Raw genomic sequence first — 19,249 nt, forward strand, 5'->3', positions numbered from 1 at the left:
TCTATTGCTAATCAAAAATCAGATTTCTGGGGGCTCCTAGCTGTCTCAGTCGGTAAAGTGTGTGGCTGTTGATCTCAGAATTGTGAGTTCGAGCCCCACGTTGGATGTAGAGATTACTTAAAAACAAAATCTTTAAAAATAAATTTAATTTTTTTTTAAAAAATCGGCTTTCAGCCTGGCCATGAACATCCTGCAAATACTGTGCTGGAGGTGCAGACATCCCTCCAGAGGGCCTGAGTCCTATCAGGGCCGTGAAGGCTTTGGACTTCCTTTGGCCTAACCTTACCCACTCGGGTTATGAGGAAGCAATGATTGATCCCTTGGTGCTCTGAGGGGGAGCAGTTGAAGTAACTGCAGTGTGAGAATCTCATGATCATAATTTTATTTTGGGCTGGAAGGGGTTTCAGGAATTAGCAGGATGTAAATGTTTATCAGCCTGGTTCTGTCCACAGCTCTGGTGCCCTGGCCTTGCCACCCTGGAAAAGGTGAGCTCCCACTGAAATGGCTTAGATGGGGTTCAGCTCTGACTCAGCTGAGTTGTTGAGTTTGCTGTGTGCTCCTTACTGAAAGATGCTCTAAATTGGCTCCCAAACTTGAGTTCTTGAAATAGAAGTTTCTATAAGCCAGTTTCAGGACTCTTCCCCACCCCCCAACCCCAGTCCCCTGCTGTCTTCACTGGAATGGCACCTGCAGAAGTGGCAGAGTTTAACGTTCTAGTCACAGGTGACAATTCTTTGCTGGAAGGTCCTCTGGCCAGGTAACCAGGTAAGTTCTAGAAACCACACTGCTCTTCTGTAGAATGAACTCTTAGCTGGGTTTCTGGGCATATATGTGGTCACAGTTGCCTCCCTAAGCATGCATGTAAATGCTAGAGTGTGTAGTTGGGGTGGGAGCTTTAGGATGGGATGCCTGGCCAGTTCATTGCTTTGTGTTGCCTCAGCTGTCCATTCCTCCTCGTCCCTTTTGCTGCTCTTCCTGCCTCAATCTAGTACCTGTAAGGTCATGGTGGGCACCTGTAACAGCTCTCTAGCCTGGGTTGGAGGTGAAGATGAAGAATTCCAAGTGAGAGACGCCGCGTGGCGCAGTTGGTTACACATCTGACTCTTGGTTTCGGCTCTGGCTGTGATTGAGATCCAGCCCAGCGTCCGGCTCCGTGCTCATCACAGATTCTGCTTGAGATTCTCTCCCTCCCTCTCTCTCTGCTCCTCCCCCCAGCCTCTAAAATACATACATCTTAAAAAAAAAAGAAGAAGAAGAATCCCAAGTGACTTTGGGGGGTGCCTGGGTGGCTCAGTCTGTTAAGCGTCAGACTCTTGATCTCAGCTCAGGTCTTGATCTCAGGGTTGTGAGTTCAAGCCCCGCACTGGGCTCCATGCTGGGCGCGGAGCCTACTTAAAAAAATAAAAATTCCTAGTGACTTCAAAGAAGCTGCCCTCAACGTTCATTCAGGAAATATTCAGTAACAATCATGTGCCAGGCCTTTGGTAGGCCACGAGAAAACAGCAGAGGACACAGCCCTTGTCCCAGATAGGTTCTCAGGACTGAGCCACCTCCCGCCTCACTAACACACCCAGGGGGGACACTGCCACTTTCTTAAATGAACTGTATATTCTCGCGTTCCTGCTCCGGTCCCTAATCAAATCGAAGGCCCTGTGTCACCGACCTTTCCTCGCTTTCCCTCACCTAGCCTCTTCAGTCACCGCAAGCATCCTGAGGGATTCCCCTTTCAATTAAGAGAACACATACTTTGAAGTCAGAGCTAGGTTCCTCTAGGCCTCCGACAGAGCTTATGGGAACCTCCCCACCCAAGATCAGCGGGATGGCCAAATGACACCAGCATTGGCTTTGGCGCCTGGCTTCGACCTTTGCCACTCGCTAGCTTTATGGGCTTGGGCATGTTCACATAACAGTCTGACCCTCAATTTCCTTAAGTATGACACAGGAGTAACACCCAAACCCTCCTCAACGGTTGTTGTGAGGATTCAATTTGTTTACCGTAAAGCACTTGGTGCCCGGCGTACGGTACAAGTGCTCGGTAAAAGGTTATCTCAGATTTAACACTTAATTTTACACCATACTGTTGCTTCTGCAGTTAGTTTACAGACTCTGAGAGTAAGCACTGTATTTAAACGTGCAAACTCTCCCCATCATACAGTCACCCACCCAGGAATGGCTTCTTAGAGACTTCAGTACCAAACAATTTTCTTTTCTTTTTTTTAAGATCGATTTATTTATTTGAGAGAGAGCGTGAGCAGGGGAGGGGTAGAGGGAGCGAGAGAATCCCAAGCTGACTCCCTGCTGAGTGAGGAGACCCAGGGCAGGCTGGGCTGGATCTCACAACCCTGAGATCACGCAACCCGAGCCGAAACCAAGAGTCAGATGCTTCACCGACTGAGCCACCCAGAGGCCCCTCAAACAATTTTCAAATGAGTATTTTGACCTTACTATTTAGGTTCCTAAGCACCCATCTTCCAATTCACTAATAGGACTGCCAGAAAAAAACACCCCAAATTCTCCCTAAGTTAAGCTTTCAGGACCCTTTCTTTGAAATGTCATTGGAATTTTTGTTCTTTGTGCCCCACTGAGGCTTTCAGGCTGGAGGAGCATGCTTCTTAGCCCGTGGCTGTCACAGTTGCCTGGGGAGGTTTTAAAAATGCTGATGTCCCCGCGTCCCTCCTAAGATCAATTGTATCAACACGGGGAGGTGGGGAGGAAGTCTGCCATCTTTTCATTTTCTTAGGAGCTCCCTAGGTTGATCCAGCTATGCAACCAAAGTTACAGGTAGAGCAAAGGAACATTGTGCTCACGGAACGTTCGCACCAGGACAGATTCTTAGAAAACATCTCACCTACTGCTTGACTTCACAGATGAGAAGCTGAGGCCCCGAGCCAGGAAGTGATTATACCGAAGCCGTCCCAGCCGCTTCCAGTCCACGCTTGAGCCCAGATCTTCCGGCCCTGTCTTCACCTCCCAGAGCAATGTTCTCCCAAACCAGGGCTCAGCAGAGGAATTTGCCAGAGTGAGGAGGCCGAGGCTGCCAGAAAGGCTCCCACAGGAGTGGAGGGAGTAGAGGAAACCTCAGGGCTCCAGGCCCTCCAGCCGCTACTTTATCAACGGCAGCTTAGCTTCTGACTTACGTGTAACTGGGGAAATGAACATATTCTGCAGCTTAAATATAGAGGTAAAAAAATCAGTGACCCCTCCCATCATTTTACAGATGGGGAAACTGAGTCCCAGAGAAGATTGCAAAGCCATTCAGCTGTCAAGTGGCAGAGCTGGTACCCAAAGTCAGGCTGACTAAACTCCCTGAGGTACCAGCAGGTGTGGTGACTCCCCCAAAGACACAAGAGTAGCTGGGAGCTGGACAGAGACAGTGGGGTACAGTCTCTAGGGCTCCTCCCTTTGTAAGATCCTGATCTCAGAAATATAAAACTGTGAATAGGAATGTATTTTAGAACCAAGGAAATATGGTATTTGCCTGGAATCGGAGTTCCTTCAGGGACTGAGCTCATGCTGAGGAAGCAAGCACTGGGTGGATCTTGGATATAAATCTCCTTGAACTTGCCCAGAGAAAGAAGGGGGAGCATGGGAAAGACTAGAGAATTTGGAACCTGATAGGCTTGGGTTCAAGGCCAATAGTTGTGATCTTGAGTAAGCCCTTTGCTCCTCTAATCTTGGACAAAATGGGGTTCTAATACCTCCTTCTTGGAGTTGAGGTGAGGCCAAAGTGCCAGGCACAGGCCTGACATGAAACGGGGGCCTGCAGGTGGTTTATGCAGCTGATATTGGCCCTCCTGCCACTGGTCTGACCCCGCCTCCAAAGAGTGCAAGGCTCCTAGTGGGAGCAATCCGCTTTCCAGGACCTGAGCTGTCAGGCCCGAGCCCTGGGGAGAAGGGAGATGCTGGGTGGGGAGAAGAACATGACTCAGCCCAAGGATCTTGGGAGAACAGCGTGTTCTGGAATGTGAGCAAGGAGGGTAGGTACAGAAGCCTGCCATGGGGGTGATTAGATTCTGCTTTGGTCTCAGATACTTCCCACCTGCCTGACCCAACAGCTGATCTTCCAGTATTGCACATTATTAGGATGAAGATATTAACGGTAAGGCCCTTGTAGGGATACCATGTTTTACCCGGGAGCAGGTAACGCATTGCCTTCAGTACCAACTGCTACCGTTTGTAATGGTCAGCATCCCACCCCTTACAGAGCATTTCCTCGTGGCAGTGTCTTGTTCAGTTTGATCTCCACAATAAGCTAGGAGACATCAGTTAGGTATTAGCATTATTTCCCACATGGCTTCTCCACCCCGCTCCCCAGAGAAAGAAATTAGAGCTCAGAGAGGTTGTACGTCTTTCCCAAGGTCAAGTGAAGAAATGGAATGCTAATTCTGGCTTCCCTCCTCCACTAGCAAGCAACATGAATTGAACAGCTGCCATGGGCCTGGCTCATGCTGAGGGATCCAGGGATCTGAGGATGTTCAGAGGAGCCAGACACATTCTCTACTTTCAAAAGTCTCAATCCAGAAGTGGAGATGGCCATGTAAACAAAAGAGGGCGAGCACACAGAGAAATATGTTGAGTGCTGTGTTTGCTCCCAGGAGGCAGAGCAGGACAGCAGTTAGGAGTGTGGGCTTTGACCTGTCCCGACTCCCACTGAGTCACTTCCTGCTGTGTGACCTTGAGCAAGTTACTTAACCTCTCTATGCTTCAGCTTCCTCTTGTATAACCTAGAACTAGTGATGGTACTGCTGGGTGGAGTTGCCATGAGCTCTGGTCTGCAGAAATGCTCACCAAGCTCCTCGTATCTGGCACACAGCGTTCAACAAACGCAAGCTGTTATTTTTTCTGGGCAATGGTAAAAAGATGGTCGGGAAGGCTGCATGAAAGAGGTAGCATTTGGATTAAGTTCTGAGGAATGAGTTTCCCCAGGTGGGAGGAAGTCGGTCCAGGCAAAGAGCATACTTTCCACCCGGACATGAAGGGATGAAGCAGGGGCTGGGGGAGGTAGCTGGTGCTCTGGGTAGTGGGCACCTGAGTGTGGGGGACGATGAAAGGAACAGGCGGGAAGGCTCGGGCTAGAGTGTGACGGGCCTGGAATAACGAGTGCCAAGGGTGCTTGCATCTGCCCCGAGCTCCTCTGCTCGCCTGGCTTCCACAGGCTTGCTCTGTCTGGGAGACCACGGGAGGGGGCCACCTGGCTTCCACAGGCTTGGTTTGTCTGGGAGACCACGGGAGGGGGCGGGTCTTGGGGTAGACACGCTTTGATGGGGAACAGTGAGGAGGAAAAAGGTTATTGAGCAGGACTGGCCTGGGGGTAACGGCCCTGGCCCCCAGAGGCTGTGGATGGATAGAGTCTCCAGCAGGAGGGGGTGCAGCTTCCAAAGAGGGGCAGATGGGGCGCCTGGTTGGCTCAGTCGGTAGAGAAGACAGCTCTTGATCTCCGTGTTGTGTGTTCGAGCCCCACATTGGGTGTAGAGCCTACGTGCACGAAAAGGGTGTGGGGTGGACAGTGTGACTGGTACCACCCACTTTTCAGTGCTGCTGAAGGCGGCGTGCCCATCGTGCCAAGGTCGGTGCGTTCGGAGGCAACAGAGCATCCAGAACCCCTGGGAGAGAGCGGGTCTCCCCCCCATTATGCCACGTGTGCAGGGGTTTTCAGCGAGGGGCGTCAGAAAGGAGCCGTCTGAACCCCAGGCCTGCTGGGGCAGGCCAGCAGTGAGCAGAGGCGGGCGTCGAGCACAGGAGCGAGCTGTTGGGCGCGGCAAGGCCGTGATGGGAACGGGGCGGTGGAGCCGTGTCTGCCTGGAGAGCTAAGCAGGAAGGATGATTCAGGGCAGGAGGCCATCTGACTGAACCCTACAGAGAATTGTGCCACTTTTTTTTTTTTTTAGGTTTACTTTTATCCCAATTTCACAGACACATAGCTTTATAGAATCAAGTTCTAAAACAACTCTCTAAATAAAATGTGTGTAATGTTACTGATTTTTTCAGTTTTTATGCATTATTTAGTGGCATTTCCGCTACGCAAGCTTAGCATGTAGCTGTTTTCCTTCCCATTTTCACCAAACACACACATTTCCCATCCCCCTCATCTTTTCAATGTAATGCTATTGTAATTTGACATGGACTAATATTCAGTGCTTACACATCATTATAACTATGTAAATGTATTCAGACAGGAGTCATGTAATAAACTTGGAGTCATTTTCATTCATGCAGAGCTTTGTTTTATCTCGTTAATAATTACCTCTTTTTAAATATATATATTTGTTACTAATTCAATCCCAAACTTGTCAACCTTTCCACTGATTTTTCTGTTTTGTTTAATTGCCAGTATTTCCATTGTTTTCTGCAATGCATTTTCGTTGCCAACATACAACATTTCAGATATTTAATGAGTTAAAGAGGTTTTGATTGGCTAGTCTGAGAACAGAGCCATCATTTGTCTGGGCAGTTCTTTAGGGAAATGTGTTCCCATTTCCAGGCAGTTGTTTTACAAATGTACCGTAGGTGTGATCACCTGTATGATGCCAGGTTCTGCCCTCAGGGGGCTTCCAGTGTCATCTGAGACACAGGACTGCGACAAACTAATTATGTAAATGAAGAAATCCCCGTATGAGGCAGAAATAATCCAGGGCCTATTAAGTGGTACAGGCACATGGGTGAGGCCTGGGTGGTCCCTTTGGGGTTTTTTTGTTTTTTTGTTTTTGTTTTTAAGATTTTGTTTATTTATTTGAGAAAGAGCGTGAGAAAGAGAGAATGAGATAGGGGAGGGTCAGAGGGAGAAGCAGACTCCCCACTGAGCAGAGAGCCGGATGCAGGACTGGATCCTGGGACTCCGGGATCATGACCTGAGCCCAAGGTGAACGCTTAACCCACTGAGCCACCCAGGCGCCCAGGGGTGGTCACTTTGAAGGAGCCGGGATCTGAGTTGAGCTTTAAGGGATTGTATACATTTTTTCCATTGTGGTAAAACATACATCACATAAAATTTGCCATTTAGCCAGTTTACAGGGTACAGTTCACAGGGTACAGTGGCACTAAGTACATTCACACTGTTGTGCAGCCATCACCACTATTATCTCCAGAACTTTCTCATCATCTGAAGATTATTTTTTTCACCTCTAAGTTACATTTAATATTTCTGATTCCAGAAATAACATGTGTCCAGGGTCAACAAATTGTTAAAAACACAGAAAAGCACAAAGAAGAAAAGAAAAACATCCCATAATCCCATAAATTGGTTAGCGATTTAGTGGTGAGGGGTGGAAAGGCCTGTCAGGTGCAGAGGAGACGCAGCCCATGGGCTCAGAGGGCTTGAGCAAAGGCACAATGCGGGAGAGAGTTTCGAATGTGAAGGGTGCAGATTCCATAAACATATCTAACTTGTGTATCTTCCTTGAAAAGGGATGATGGGGGGAGGGAGGCAGCGAGCGGTTCTAATAGTGAAGCCAGCCCAGCAAAGACTCCAGCACTAGTTCTGGTTATCTAGGACTAGGTAACAAACCACCCAAACTTAGTGGCATGAAACCATAGCAGCCATGTGTTATTATTTTACTGGCTCTCACAGTGCTTGGGGTTGACTGGTCTCGGGGTCTCCTCCGTGGTTGTGGTCAGACAGGGCCTGGGCTGGACATGGAGGTGTCCTCCCACATCTGGCTCCTGGGCTGGAACAGCTGGGACCCCTGTAGCATCTCTGGGTCCATGTGATCTCCCCTCATGGTCTCTCCAGCATGGCAGCCTCAAGGTGGCCAGACTTCTCACATGGTAGCTCAGGGCTCCAAAGGCACGAGTCCCCCCAGAGAAAGCCAGGTGGGAGCAGCGTCTAGTTTTGTGACTAACCTCAGAAGCCAAGCAGCCAAGCAGTATCACCTCCACCACACCCTCTCCTTTAGACCTGAGTCCTTAAGGCCAGCCTGTATCCAAAGGGAGGGTAAGCAGACTCGACTTCTTGAAGGGACAAGGGCTAGAGAACTCATACTCATGTTTTAAAATCACCACAGTGGTGGATTTTGTCATCTACTCTAGGTTTTGTCATCTCCTCTAGATTTTGTCATCTACTCTAGAATGCCACTGTGGGTCCTACAGAGCACGTGGTCCTTCAGTTCTGGATTTCGAGTCACAGAGCCTACTGAGATCTCAGACGCTACTCAGGCAAGTGCTGCCGACGTTGCTGGAACCCTCTTCACAGTAATATGCCATCCTGAGGACTCCCTCGGTGATTCAAAACTTGCATCCGTTTTGCACGGCCTATGATAAACGAGCAACTTCTTTTAACATTCACTTTAAAAACATCAGTTGGGATCTGACTATACGCTGTGCACGGTCTAGATGCCAGGACAACAGGAGTGAGCAAGATGCATGTGGTCCCTGCCACAAGGAGCTGTCTGGCAGCAGAGCTGGACAGTTTCACAAAGAACATTACAATGAAGTGTGCGAGGTGCTCACAAGATAGTTTCTCCAGTTCTGATCGCTCTGCTCAGGTGAAAACGGCTTTTCTAGGGACTTCACATGTTCACCTGGACGCCATGTGGGCCCCTCCCGGTCAGCATGTTCATCTCAGCCCCCCTCCACTGCCCTGCTCTTCCCCGTGCCCTCTTTGCTGGGTAGCATCCCACCCGCCTGGCAAACCAAGAGAAACTGCAGTCCCGGGTCTCTCGACCTCTACATTGACTGGTCCCCAACATGTTATTTCTGTCTTAGAATGGTCTCAAGGGAGGTATTTTAAGAAAGAAAAAATTATATGGGGCACCTGGGTGGCTCAGTCGGTGAAGCGTCTGCCTTCGGCTCAGGTCGTGATCCCAGGGTCCTGGGGTTGAGCCCCACATTGGGCTCCCTGCTTGGTGGGGAGCCTGCTTCTCCCTCTCCCTCTGCCACTCCCCCTGCTTGTGCACTCTCTTTCTCTTTCTAACAAATAAATAAATAAAATCTCTTAAAAAAATTATAACAATATGCTGTTAATTGAAGGCAATTTTAAAAAACACGTTTAATTAAATTGATGATTTTTAAAGGCATTTATTTTTATTTATTTATATTTTTAAAGATTTATTTATTTTTAAAGATTTTATTTATTTATTTGAGAGAGAGAGAGAGCAAGAGAGAACACAAGCAAAGGGCAGGGAGAGGGAGAACCAGGCTTCCCACTGAGCAAGGAGCCCCACTTGGGGCTCGATCCCTGGACCCTGGGATCATGACCTGAGCTGAAGGTAGATGCTAAACTGACTGAGCCACTCAGGCCCCCCAAAGATTTATTTATTTTAAAGAGAGAGAGAGAGAGAGAGAGTGCATGTGAGTTGTGGGTGGGGCAGAGAGAGAATCTTCAAGCAGATGCCCTGTTGAGTGCGGAGCCAGAGGTGGGGCTCCATCTCACAACCCTAAGATCAGGACCTAAGTCGAAACCAAGAGTTGGACGCTTAACTGACTGAGCTACCCAGGCGCCCGTAAAGTTCTTATTTTTTAAGTAGTCTCTACACTCAATGCGGGACTCAAACTCACAACCCTGAGGTCAAGAGTTACATGCTCTCCCGACTAAGCCAGCCAGTTGCCCCTAAATTGATGACTTTTAAAACCCTCTTCCCCATTTAAGAAGTGACACATGCTAATTTTAAATTAATTGTAAAAAAAAAGCATGACTTGTCAAAGAACAAGACTATATATCAAATTTGGGGACCAAATGTACTTTGAAATCTAACCGCATGTTACAGGATCAAAAGAAGACAGAACTTGCTTTCGTGATATGATTGCATATTGTGCTAAAATTTAAAAAGCTTTAACATTTTTGAATTCTATTTACTTTTGAAATGTGAAATAAAAGATTTTCGGATCTATTAGGAAGTACTTCTCTACAAATAACATTGTAGATACAGTCAGTCTGCCTTTCTGATAAACAAAATGCCAAATGAGATTGAATTATCATTAAATTTTATTTTTAAATATTGGCTTTGAGTATTAGTGACTAATGACTTTTGCGGGTTGTTTTTTAAAGATTTCATTCATTTATTTGACAGAGCAGAAGCGGGGGGAGCAGCAGGCAGAGGGAAAGGGAGAGACTGGGGCTCCATCCCAGGACCCTGAGATCGTGACCTGAGCCGAAGGCAGACGCTTAACTGACCGAGCCACTGAACCACCCCGTGACTATTGACTTTTGATTAGAAAACTGTACCATTCTTTTCTCATGAGGATCAGCTTGAGGCTAATTTGCAAAATTATCATTCTCTCCTCAGCATCGGATTTTTGTAGTGTATAGCTATCAATGCTCCTCATACTATCTCATGGTCCAGTGTGGTTATAAATTAAACAATATATAAATAGCTAAGATGAACAACAGTTTAACCCGTTCAGTGGTAAAAATCTGACAATGGTTAATGATGTTCACCTGAGCACGCTCATTAGCCATCTGTGGTCATGCACTCATGACCACCCCATCCCCCCTTGCAGGCATTCCATGGTACCATTTGAAAGGGGGGATATAATGGAGAATTTTATCGACGGACTGAAAAAGAAAGAAATTAAGGTGGGTACCACATCCACTTTTAATGGCGTGAACTTTTTGGAACTCCTCCTCTGAAATGTGCATCAGACCCCAGACCTCTTATTTTTCTCAATGATGAAGTGAAGCCCAGAGAAAAGAAGGAAGTTGGGCAAGGTCACATAGCAAGGTCACAATTGAGAGGCAGGCCAAGGACCATGGCTCTTACTCCTTACACTGGGTTTGACTGGCCTGAGCCTGTTACACTTCATTCCCACTCCCCACCACAGTCCGTGTGCTCAAATATGAATACAGAGGAATTAACTGGATTTTTGTGTATGGCTTATGGATTTAGTGACACTCTTTATATGGTGACACCTTGTTCATTGACTCATTCATTCAGTTGACGGTTGAATCATCAACTGCTCACTAAGCAGTGATGACCTGCCCCGTCTAACCCTAGCCTTCTTATTTGGCTTGATCTCCCACCCTGCCCTCCTGCCCAGTTCATACCTGCCACATTCCACTTACAGGGGTTCAGGTATTTGTTTCCTCCAGAAGCCTTCTTCCCTCCAGATCTGGCCTCAGTGCCCCTCCTCCCCGTTCCCCATCACAGCCTAGATCACACAGTGTTAGAGTCGCCTGCCTCCTTGTCTGTCTCCCTCCTGGTGCTAGACTAAGCACCATGCAGGCAAGAACCATCTTGTTCACCACTATGCTCCTGGTGCCCGGAGCAGGGTCTGGCCCATCAGGGGTGGTCCATGGATGTCTGTGCAGCAAATTAGTGGATTGGCCATTTCCTGTGCCCTCAGACCACTGGGTTTCCACAGAGCGCGTTTCTTCCCTCACCGTCAGCTCTACCCTCCTTCAATTGTCAAGACCCAGGTCAACCATCTACAACAAGCAATAGTTGTGTGAAGCCTTCTTCCTCACTCCCTCTCCCCACCACACAGTCCCTCCTCTTGTTCCCATTCTCTCTGCCTCCCTTCTCATGTCACTTAGGACACTACTGTCCCTGTGGGCAGTGACTTCTTTCTTTTATCTTGGCCCCCTGGCACCTACACAGCTCCAGGTCCTGCTCTAGCTGCTTGGAATTCAGCAGGGAACCCAGCAGACAAAAATCCCTGTCCTAATGAAGCTCTCATTCTGTTGAGTGAACAGACTAAGAATAAAATAATTAAAATGTAGAATATGTTAAAAAGAAGGGGGGTAAGGAGAAGGGGGAGGTTGTGAGGACAGGAGGGGTGGGGAGACAGAGTTCCAGACTGAACTCTAGCAAAGGTCTAGAGGATGGAGGGAGGGAGCTGACTACCATGGGGCTTCTCATCATAAAAAGAACTTTGACTTTTGGGGAGCCCGGGTGTCTCAATTTGTTGAGCATCTGAACCTTGATTTCAGCTTGAGTCATGATCTCAGGGTCCTGGGATCGAGCCCCTGGTGGTCACTCAGCAGACAGTCTGCTGGAGATTCTCTCTTTCCTTCTCCCTCTGCCCCTCCCCCTGCTCATGCTCTCTCTCTCCCTCTCTCATGCGCATGCTCTCGTGCTCTCTCTCTAAAATAAATAAATAATTTTTTTTTTTTTAAGAAGGACTTTGGCTTTTGCTCTGAGATGGAAGGTACTGATGGGTTTTGAGCGGACATGTGACATGATCTTGTGCACATTTTAACAGGACGACTCATGCTGCATTGGGAAAAGACTGAAGGGCACAAGGACAGAGAAAAGAGACTTACGAGGGGGCTCCTGCAATAACCCAGGTGAGAGGTGATGGTACTTGGATCAGGTGATAGCAGGAATGATGGAGTTGCTAGGACCTGAGATGGGGAGACTGTGGGAGGCACAAGTTTAACAGGGAAGATCGGGGCTCCATTTTGAACATGTTAAATTGAGATGCCTATTAGACAGCCAATGGAAATACCGAGCAGGTGGTGGGATATATAAGTCTGGGGTTCAGGGGAGAAGGTCCAGGCTGAAAGTATTTGGGCATCTTCAGTATAAAGATGTCATTTAAGCTCTTTTCCTCCCTGGCTGCCTCAAGCCGGCCAGCATCATGAACGACAGCAACTATCTGGCCCACGAAGTTCATGACCAACAGACTACTTCAGCAGAAACAAGTGGTCACTGATGTTCTTCAGCCTGGAAAGGCAGAAATTCAGGAAAACTAGCCAAAACGTACAAGACTACACCAGACGTCATCTTTGTATTTGGATTCAGAACCCATTTTGGTGGTGGCAAGACAACCGGCTTTGGTGTGATTTAGGACTCCTTGGATCCTGCAAAGAAAAATGAACCCAAACCTCAATTTGCAAGACACGGTCTGTATGCGAAGAGAGAGACCTCAAAATCACACAAAGGAACGCGAGAACAGAATGAAGAAAGTCGGGGGGACTGGAAAAGCCAATGTTGGTGCTGGCAAAAAGTGCACTGGAGATTGGACAACAGAAGAAGTAAAGATTCCACAGTGCCTTTATCTGTGGTGATGGTGCAGAGTTTTCATAAGAGAATTAATAAACCAAGAACTTGAAAAATAGATGTCATTTAAAGCCTTGATGACCAGATGAGATCACTAAGAGAAGCGAGTGGGAGTGCTCACCTAAGTCAAATGCTGCCGATGGGCCTGACAATAAATGAATATATGCCAGACTCTGTTAGATCGGCAAAGTAAGGGTCATTATTAAGGGTAACTAGCAACAAACGGGTAAGGCACCTGCCAGGTACAGGGACAAAATGGCTCTAAGTCATGAGAATACTGGAGACCTAAGGAATGAAAAATCATGGCATCTTGGTCTTGGAAGGCACCTTAAATAGGTCATTTAATCTGAGCTCCTCTCCCTATCCTAGTCTTAGAACAAGAAAAATTTGTGGCATTTTGAGGCAACCAGTCTGGCCAGTGCAGGGAAGGCATCATTGAAGAATGAGAGGGAAATGACCTTCTGAGTCCGAAAACCAGGGTTCTTATCCTACTATCTGCTGCTCGCTAGCCTCGTGTCCTCAGGCAAGTCACTTCACCTCCTCCATCCTCAGTTTCCCTGTGTGTAAAATGGGAGCAATCAAAACTTCCTTGTCCCTCCCAGGGTTGTAGAGAGGTCTAAATGAGGTAGTGCTTGGGGCAGAGTATGCTCTGCCCGGCTTGATTATTGCAAGAGCAGGAGAAGGAGGCCAGAGAAGTCTCCAGCTTGGAATGGTCATGGCAATGCGGCTGAGGAGGACACTGTCCTGTCCTCAGTGCATCTCCCGGTGCATCTGTGCACTAACCAGGATTCAGGTCGGGATCTGGGCTGGAATGGACTGGGCTCCAATGGCAAGATGGGCCCGCGGGATGGAGACCTTGACTCTGCCTCCACTGAGCCTGGAACCGAGATGGAGGCGACCCTGAAGCAGCGACAGGGAAAAGAAACGGACACACCGAGGCAGAAAGAGACCCAGAAACAGGGAGTCCAAGAGACAGACCCAGAAACAAGCGGCCCAACTGGGGCCCAAGGCGACCCAGACAGGGCGAGGCACCGGGGCGCAGACCCCGGCGGAGCACAGCCCCGCGCGGCGCGGGGTCACGATGCGCGGAGGCCGGGGTCCCCGGCGGGCCCGGCGGCCGCACTCGCTGGGCGCCCCCGCCCCGGCTGCTCGCCCAAGATGGCGATGGAGGGGCGGGCGAGGCGGCGGCAGCCCCGGCCCCCGCGCCGGCCCCCGCTCGGGCCCGGGCCCCCGAGGCCGCGCCCCCGCCCGCGGCGCCGCGCCTCCCCGGGCCACTGACGCCCGGCGCGCCCTCCCCCGGCGGCGGCGGCCCAGGCGCGGGGAGGCGGCGGCGGCGGCGGCGGCGGCCCGAGCCGGGCCCCATGGCGCTGGGGGACGCTGGCCGCGGCGGCGGGCTCGTGGCGCTGACCTTCTGCCTGCTGGCCGCGCGCGGTAAGGGCGGGCGCCGCGGCAGTGGCGGGAGCGGCTGCGGCGTGTCGGTGCGCCCGCGCCCCGGGGCTGCGCCGGGCTGCAGGGGCTGGCGTGCGTCCCGGGTCCCGAGCGAGTGCGGGGCCGCGGGGCGCGGGCGGCCCGTCCCAGTGCCTCGGATGCCTGCGCTGGGGGGTCTGCGAGCTGCGGCCCGGGCGAGGGGGCGGCTGCGGCGCGGACTTGGCCGCAGGGGGTGTGTGTCCTTGGTTTGCGGAGTCTGGAGTGTGAGTGTGTGTGAGTGTGTGCGTGCGCGCGCTTCTCGGAGGGTGGGGACGGGGGGCTTCTGCGGGCGTACGTGTCCGCAGTGCGTGTCACGGTCGCGGCGTGGCATCGCGGGGCCGTGGCTGCGGGGTCGGTGGCTTGCACCGGGCGGGCTGTCTTGCCCGCGCGTGTCCCTGGGTTGAGAGTGTGTGAAAGACGAGGGGTGTGTGGGGGGGTGTGTGTCAACACCTCCATTTGTGTCGAGATCGTGTGTAATTGTGTTTATGGGGCTGAGCTAATATTTGGCCTTGGCTTTTGGGGAGTGTCCTTGCCGGTGGTGGGGAGAACAGGACAGGAGATTCAGGATTGACTGAGGGTAGAGGTGATAAAACACTCAACTTTGCCCAGTGGGTGTGGTCCCTGGGGCTGGTTGGGGCGGGGGGGGGGTGTAATGTCTCTCCCCCAGCCCGTGGCTCGGAGCGGGCTGGGGGAGGGGGCAGGAAACCAGTTGCTTTCGTGGACTTGTCCAACACTCGCTCTCGGGATGGGACGCGTGTCACTCCTGCCCCACCCACCAGGGGCAGGTCAGGGAAGCGTTGACCAGGTCAGCAAGGCCTCCTTCCAGTCCCCCACTTCAGTGCCGGGTGGGGGTGGGGGTAAGAGAGTTATCCACTCTGGAGAAAGGGCTGGGGCTGGGGTGGCGGAATCCCAGTGCTCTTGCCTAGGGCTCCTTCTTCCACCCTAGCCCTCTCGCTTTCCGTGCTGTGTGCGTTTGGGGGACGGCCCTTGGGGAAGGTAGGTGGCAGGGCTGGGGAGGGGGATGGGCTGCCCGCTTTGTTCGCCTAGTTCTTGCCTTCCCTGCCGAGGGGGGAGCTGAGGATGTGTCCGGGGCGAGTCGGGGAGGGACTTGGAGGTGGGGGTGGGGAGGGGGATTTCTCTCCAGCTGCTGCGGCTTTCCAGAGAGACTCAGCCAGGCCACGTGGGAGGGAGGCAGGGACGGCGGAGAGGGGAAGGAGCCACCGTCTGGCCGGCCCCAGGCCCATCTCCAGGAAACCCAAACAGCGGGTGGGAAAGTGCCGGGAAATGCTCGGACCCCTTCTCTCCCGACAAAGACACGCCCCTCTCCAGCTCCGACTCGGGACTCGGGGTTGTCAGGTGAAGGGGGCGGGGAAGTGCGGGAGAGGCCTCAGTCCTCCAGGAGCCCAGGGGATTAAGAAATAGTTGTGCCTACCTTCTTAAGCTCTCCCAGGGGCCCCAGGAACCGGCTCAGGGTCACCCAGCCTAGCGGGATGAGGGCTGGGAACCGCTCTTATCACTATACTATACCGGTGGGGCCTCCTGAAAGGGGCTCAGTTTGCCTCAGAGACCTGGCCTCTCCCTGCTCTTGAGAGCACAAGGCAGGGGCAGGGCCGGAACTGGGGCTCCCTTGGCAGCAGTGTGCATGGCTAAAGCAGCGAGGCTACTGGCCCTCAGTCCCCCAAACCCTCCGAGTGTACAAAGCTTAGCAGGCCTGGGGACAGTCCTATAGAGTTCTGACTAGCTATCCTGATCTGGACCAAGGTCATTCATTCATTCATTCATTCAACAAATATTTACTGAGCACCCTTTTTGACTAGCATGTGCTTGGTGCCTGGAATATAATAAATAAGGAGGCAGCCCTTGTCCCTGGTACAGAGCTTGCATTCTGGTGTGGGGGAGACTGACAGGTGGTCCGGAAAGGTCAGGAAAGTCATCTTTAGGAAGTGATGAATAATTGAGCTCAAGGCAGAGGGTCAGCTAGCCCTGTAGAAGGAGAACGATGATGGGCAACGTCTTCCAGAGTGAACCACAAGCGCAGGCGCTCAGGGGTGACTTCGTTTAGACCGCTGAATGCAGCTCACTCTGGCTGGAGTGGAGAGCACAGGGCTGAGAGTGGGGGAGGTTGGAGCGGGATGGGACAGGGGCCATAGAGTGTCAACAGAGAAGGCTGAAGGGGGCTCCTGAAGGGCCTGATGATCCCCACCAAGGTTTTGGCCTGAAAGCCCCCCCCCCGCCCCCACTGTGAGCCCTTGGCAAGTTTTAAGATCAGCTTTGCATCCGCTCACTGCAGCCAGTGTGGAGAATCAGTTGGACAGGGCTGCAGGCAGGAACTCCAGCTTTCTGGAAGGCTGTTGCAGTATTCCAGAAGAGAGGATGGTGGCAACAAGCGTCATGGCAGTTGGTGTGGCCAGGGTAGCTGGCTTCTAGAGGTATTTAGAACCAGTCGGATCTGAGGATAGACTGAGTTTGCAGGGGGTGGTGGCAAGGGGGAGGTACAGAATAATAGACGCTTAAGCAACCTGAACATGGCAAAACTCAGGGCTGGTGTCCCCCAACACTGCTCCAGCCAGGGTTTGGGAACTGGGGAGATTTATAGGAATGGGACTCCTGTCTGGCGGCGGTGGTAGAATGCTGAGTGCTGGTTTCATCAGTGCAAGACGTGGGGCTCTCCCCTCCACTGAATCAGAATTTGGGGGGGTGGGGATGCCAGAGGTCAGTAATAGGAAGGCTCCAAGAACATGAGAGCTGCTTTCTCCTCACCAGGAAACTCTCCCACACCCCATCTCTTTCTCGGCCCAGAGACTCAGAGGCCCACCTCCCTCCATTTGGGGCGGCCCTCTCTGACCCCATCTCCAGGTTAGGAAGTAGGTTAAAGAAGTTTCTTTTCATAGTGAATTTTATCCAGAAGTTTCCTAAACCTTCTTTGGTCCTTTAGGTATTTTCAGGGCCCAGTTCATCATGCGCTTTGTGTAAATTAGCAGTTCCTTTCTTTTCTCCTAAAGTTACCTCTTTCAAGTTAAGCTGTCTCACAACTGGAAGTGTCATCCAATGTCAGCACTGAAGGGAACTTAGAAATAATTTTTTTCAATTTTAAGTTTTTATTTAAATTCTAGTTAGTTAACATATATAATAAAATTGGTTGCAGATGTAGAACTTAGTGATTCATCACTTACATATAACACCCAGTGCTCATGACAAGTGCCTCCTTAATGCCCATCACCCACTAGCCCATCCTCCACCCACCTCCCTAGAAATAATTTTAGCATGAACCCATTTTCCAGATGAGAAAACTGAGTGACTTCCCAAAGTTGCATGGATAGGGACTGAGCTGGGGCTGGAACCAGGCTCCTGGCTCTGGGAGCCACACTTTCGCTGGATTTAGTACACAAATACGCAAGTTTAGTGTCTCTGCACCCCCTCCCCTGCACATGAGAAGTTTCCAACTTTGGGCTGGGCCTCCCTCAGTTGGTGTGTCTGGGCTCTGGAATTCACCCTTCTCCACTCCTCCCCACCTGCTACCTCCTGTTCGGCCTCCAGGGTTTCTGAGGTACAGCAACCAGACTTGACACCAAATTCCAGATGCAGAACAAATGTTATTACCAGGTGGGCCTGGGGGCTCCCAGCTCCCTGGGGTGAGGGGAGAGGAAAGGAGGAGTAAGAGCAGCTCTGAAGAAGGAGGACGCCAGCCCTAGCCTGGTGGGAGGAGGGTGATGGGAGCTGGGGTTGGGAGGAAAATCAAAGAGATAATGTTCTGGCCCTGACAGGCGGCGAAATAGAATCCTTGTCTTCTGGGCTAGCTGGGCTGTTGGTTATACCTCCCTGCTGAGGCCGAGGCACCTCTGGGTTTGAGGGGCTTTGGGGTCACTGAGGTTAGGGAAGCAGAGGCTCAGTAAGCTCTCTTTCAGATGCAGACCTAAGCATGTGAGCTGGTGCAGAGCCAAGACTTCTGGATGGTTCGATAAGAGGCTCATTACCTTGTCACATAGTTTGGAGGACAAAGTTCCAGCAAGTGATCAGAGCATACAGGGAGAGAAAGGTGGGCACAAGAGAAAGATATTTTGAATCCTATGCACCATGCAACAGGAGAACGGGTGAGGTAGTGAGCTCCCCAGTCCTGGTAACCTTTAAGGACAAGAGTTCCTCTCAGTGTGAGTTTGCTGTTCTGTCTCTGTGCTTTTTAAGCATTTCGTTAAATGTCTACTGGTCGCCAGATAGGCAGTTCCCACATGTATTATTCCCATCATGTCCAGCCCTTAAGGGAGTTCCTATAATTTTTACAGATAAGGAAATTGAGGCTTGGAAAAGCATAAGGGGCCATGTCTCCACATGTCCACGTATGTGTTCAAGGAATATTTATTGAGCATCTACTGTATACCAAGCGCTGTTTCAGAGACCGGAAATTTAGAAAGTTGACTAGTACATGATGCTGAGCTTGTTGCCTAATTGGGGAGAAAAGAAAGTGAAAAACCTAGAGTGATAACCGCAGTGGCCAAGGTGCCCAGGGTCCTACAGGGCAGAAAAAGGAGAGGCAACTCAGTCAGACCCTGAGATGGCATAGCTCCCGAGGGGAGAGGGAGCAGCAGGAGCAACGTGCAAGAGCAGTGGGCTTTCAGAGAGCTGAAAGTGGTTTGGTCTGGTGGGGACAGAGGGACGCAGGGATCAGGAGGTAGGCTGTCAGGTCCACTGACGCTGGGCCTCTCAGGATCACAGATGAAGGCAACTGCGTGGCCTTCCCTGTGTCCCAGGCAACTGTCCCAAGCTCTCCTTCCAGCTGTTGGTGAGAGGGGATTAGCGTGTGGTAAGGGAGGCAGCCAAGGAGGGGGGTGGGGAGAGAAGTTTCTGGAAGA

At 51.0% G+C, this 19,249-nt stretch overlaps 1 protein-coding gene across 5 annotated transcripts in view; it reads left to right on the forward strand.

Annotated features, from left to right (window-relative positions):
* Window positions 1-14,207: 14,207 nt before the first annotated feature.
* The window catches only part of IGDCC4 (immunoglobulin superfamily DCC subclass member 4), a 38,606-nt gene continuing 33,564 nt past the window's right edge, over window positions 14,208-19,249 (forward strand). For 3 of the 5 annotated variants that reach the window (XM_087856853.1, XM_087856850.1, XM_087856851.1), the window contains exon 1: window positions 14,217-14,366. In XM_087856853.1, the coding sequence (XP_087712979.1) occupies window positions 14,297-14,366 (70 nt within the window). In that variant the 5' untranslated portion in view covers window positions 14,217-14,296. Of the gene's footprint in view, window positions 14,367-19,249 lie in introns of all 5 variants that reach the window. The other 2 variants (XM_045810726.2, XM_087856852.1) reach the window with 2 other exon arrangements.

This window comes from Ursus americanus, chromosome 28, assembly GCF_024610735.1.
Source record: "Ursus americanus isolate L20-20 chromosome 28, mUrsAme1.1.p, whole genome shotgun sequence".
Taxonomy (NCBI): Eukaryota; Metazoa; Chordata; class Mammalia; order Carnivora; family Ursidae; genus Ursus; species Ursus americanus.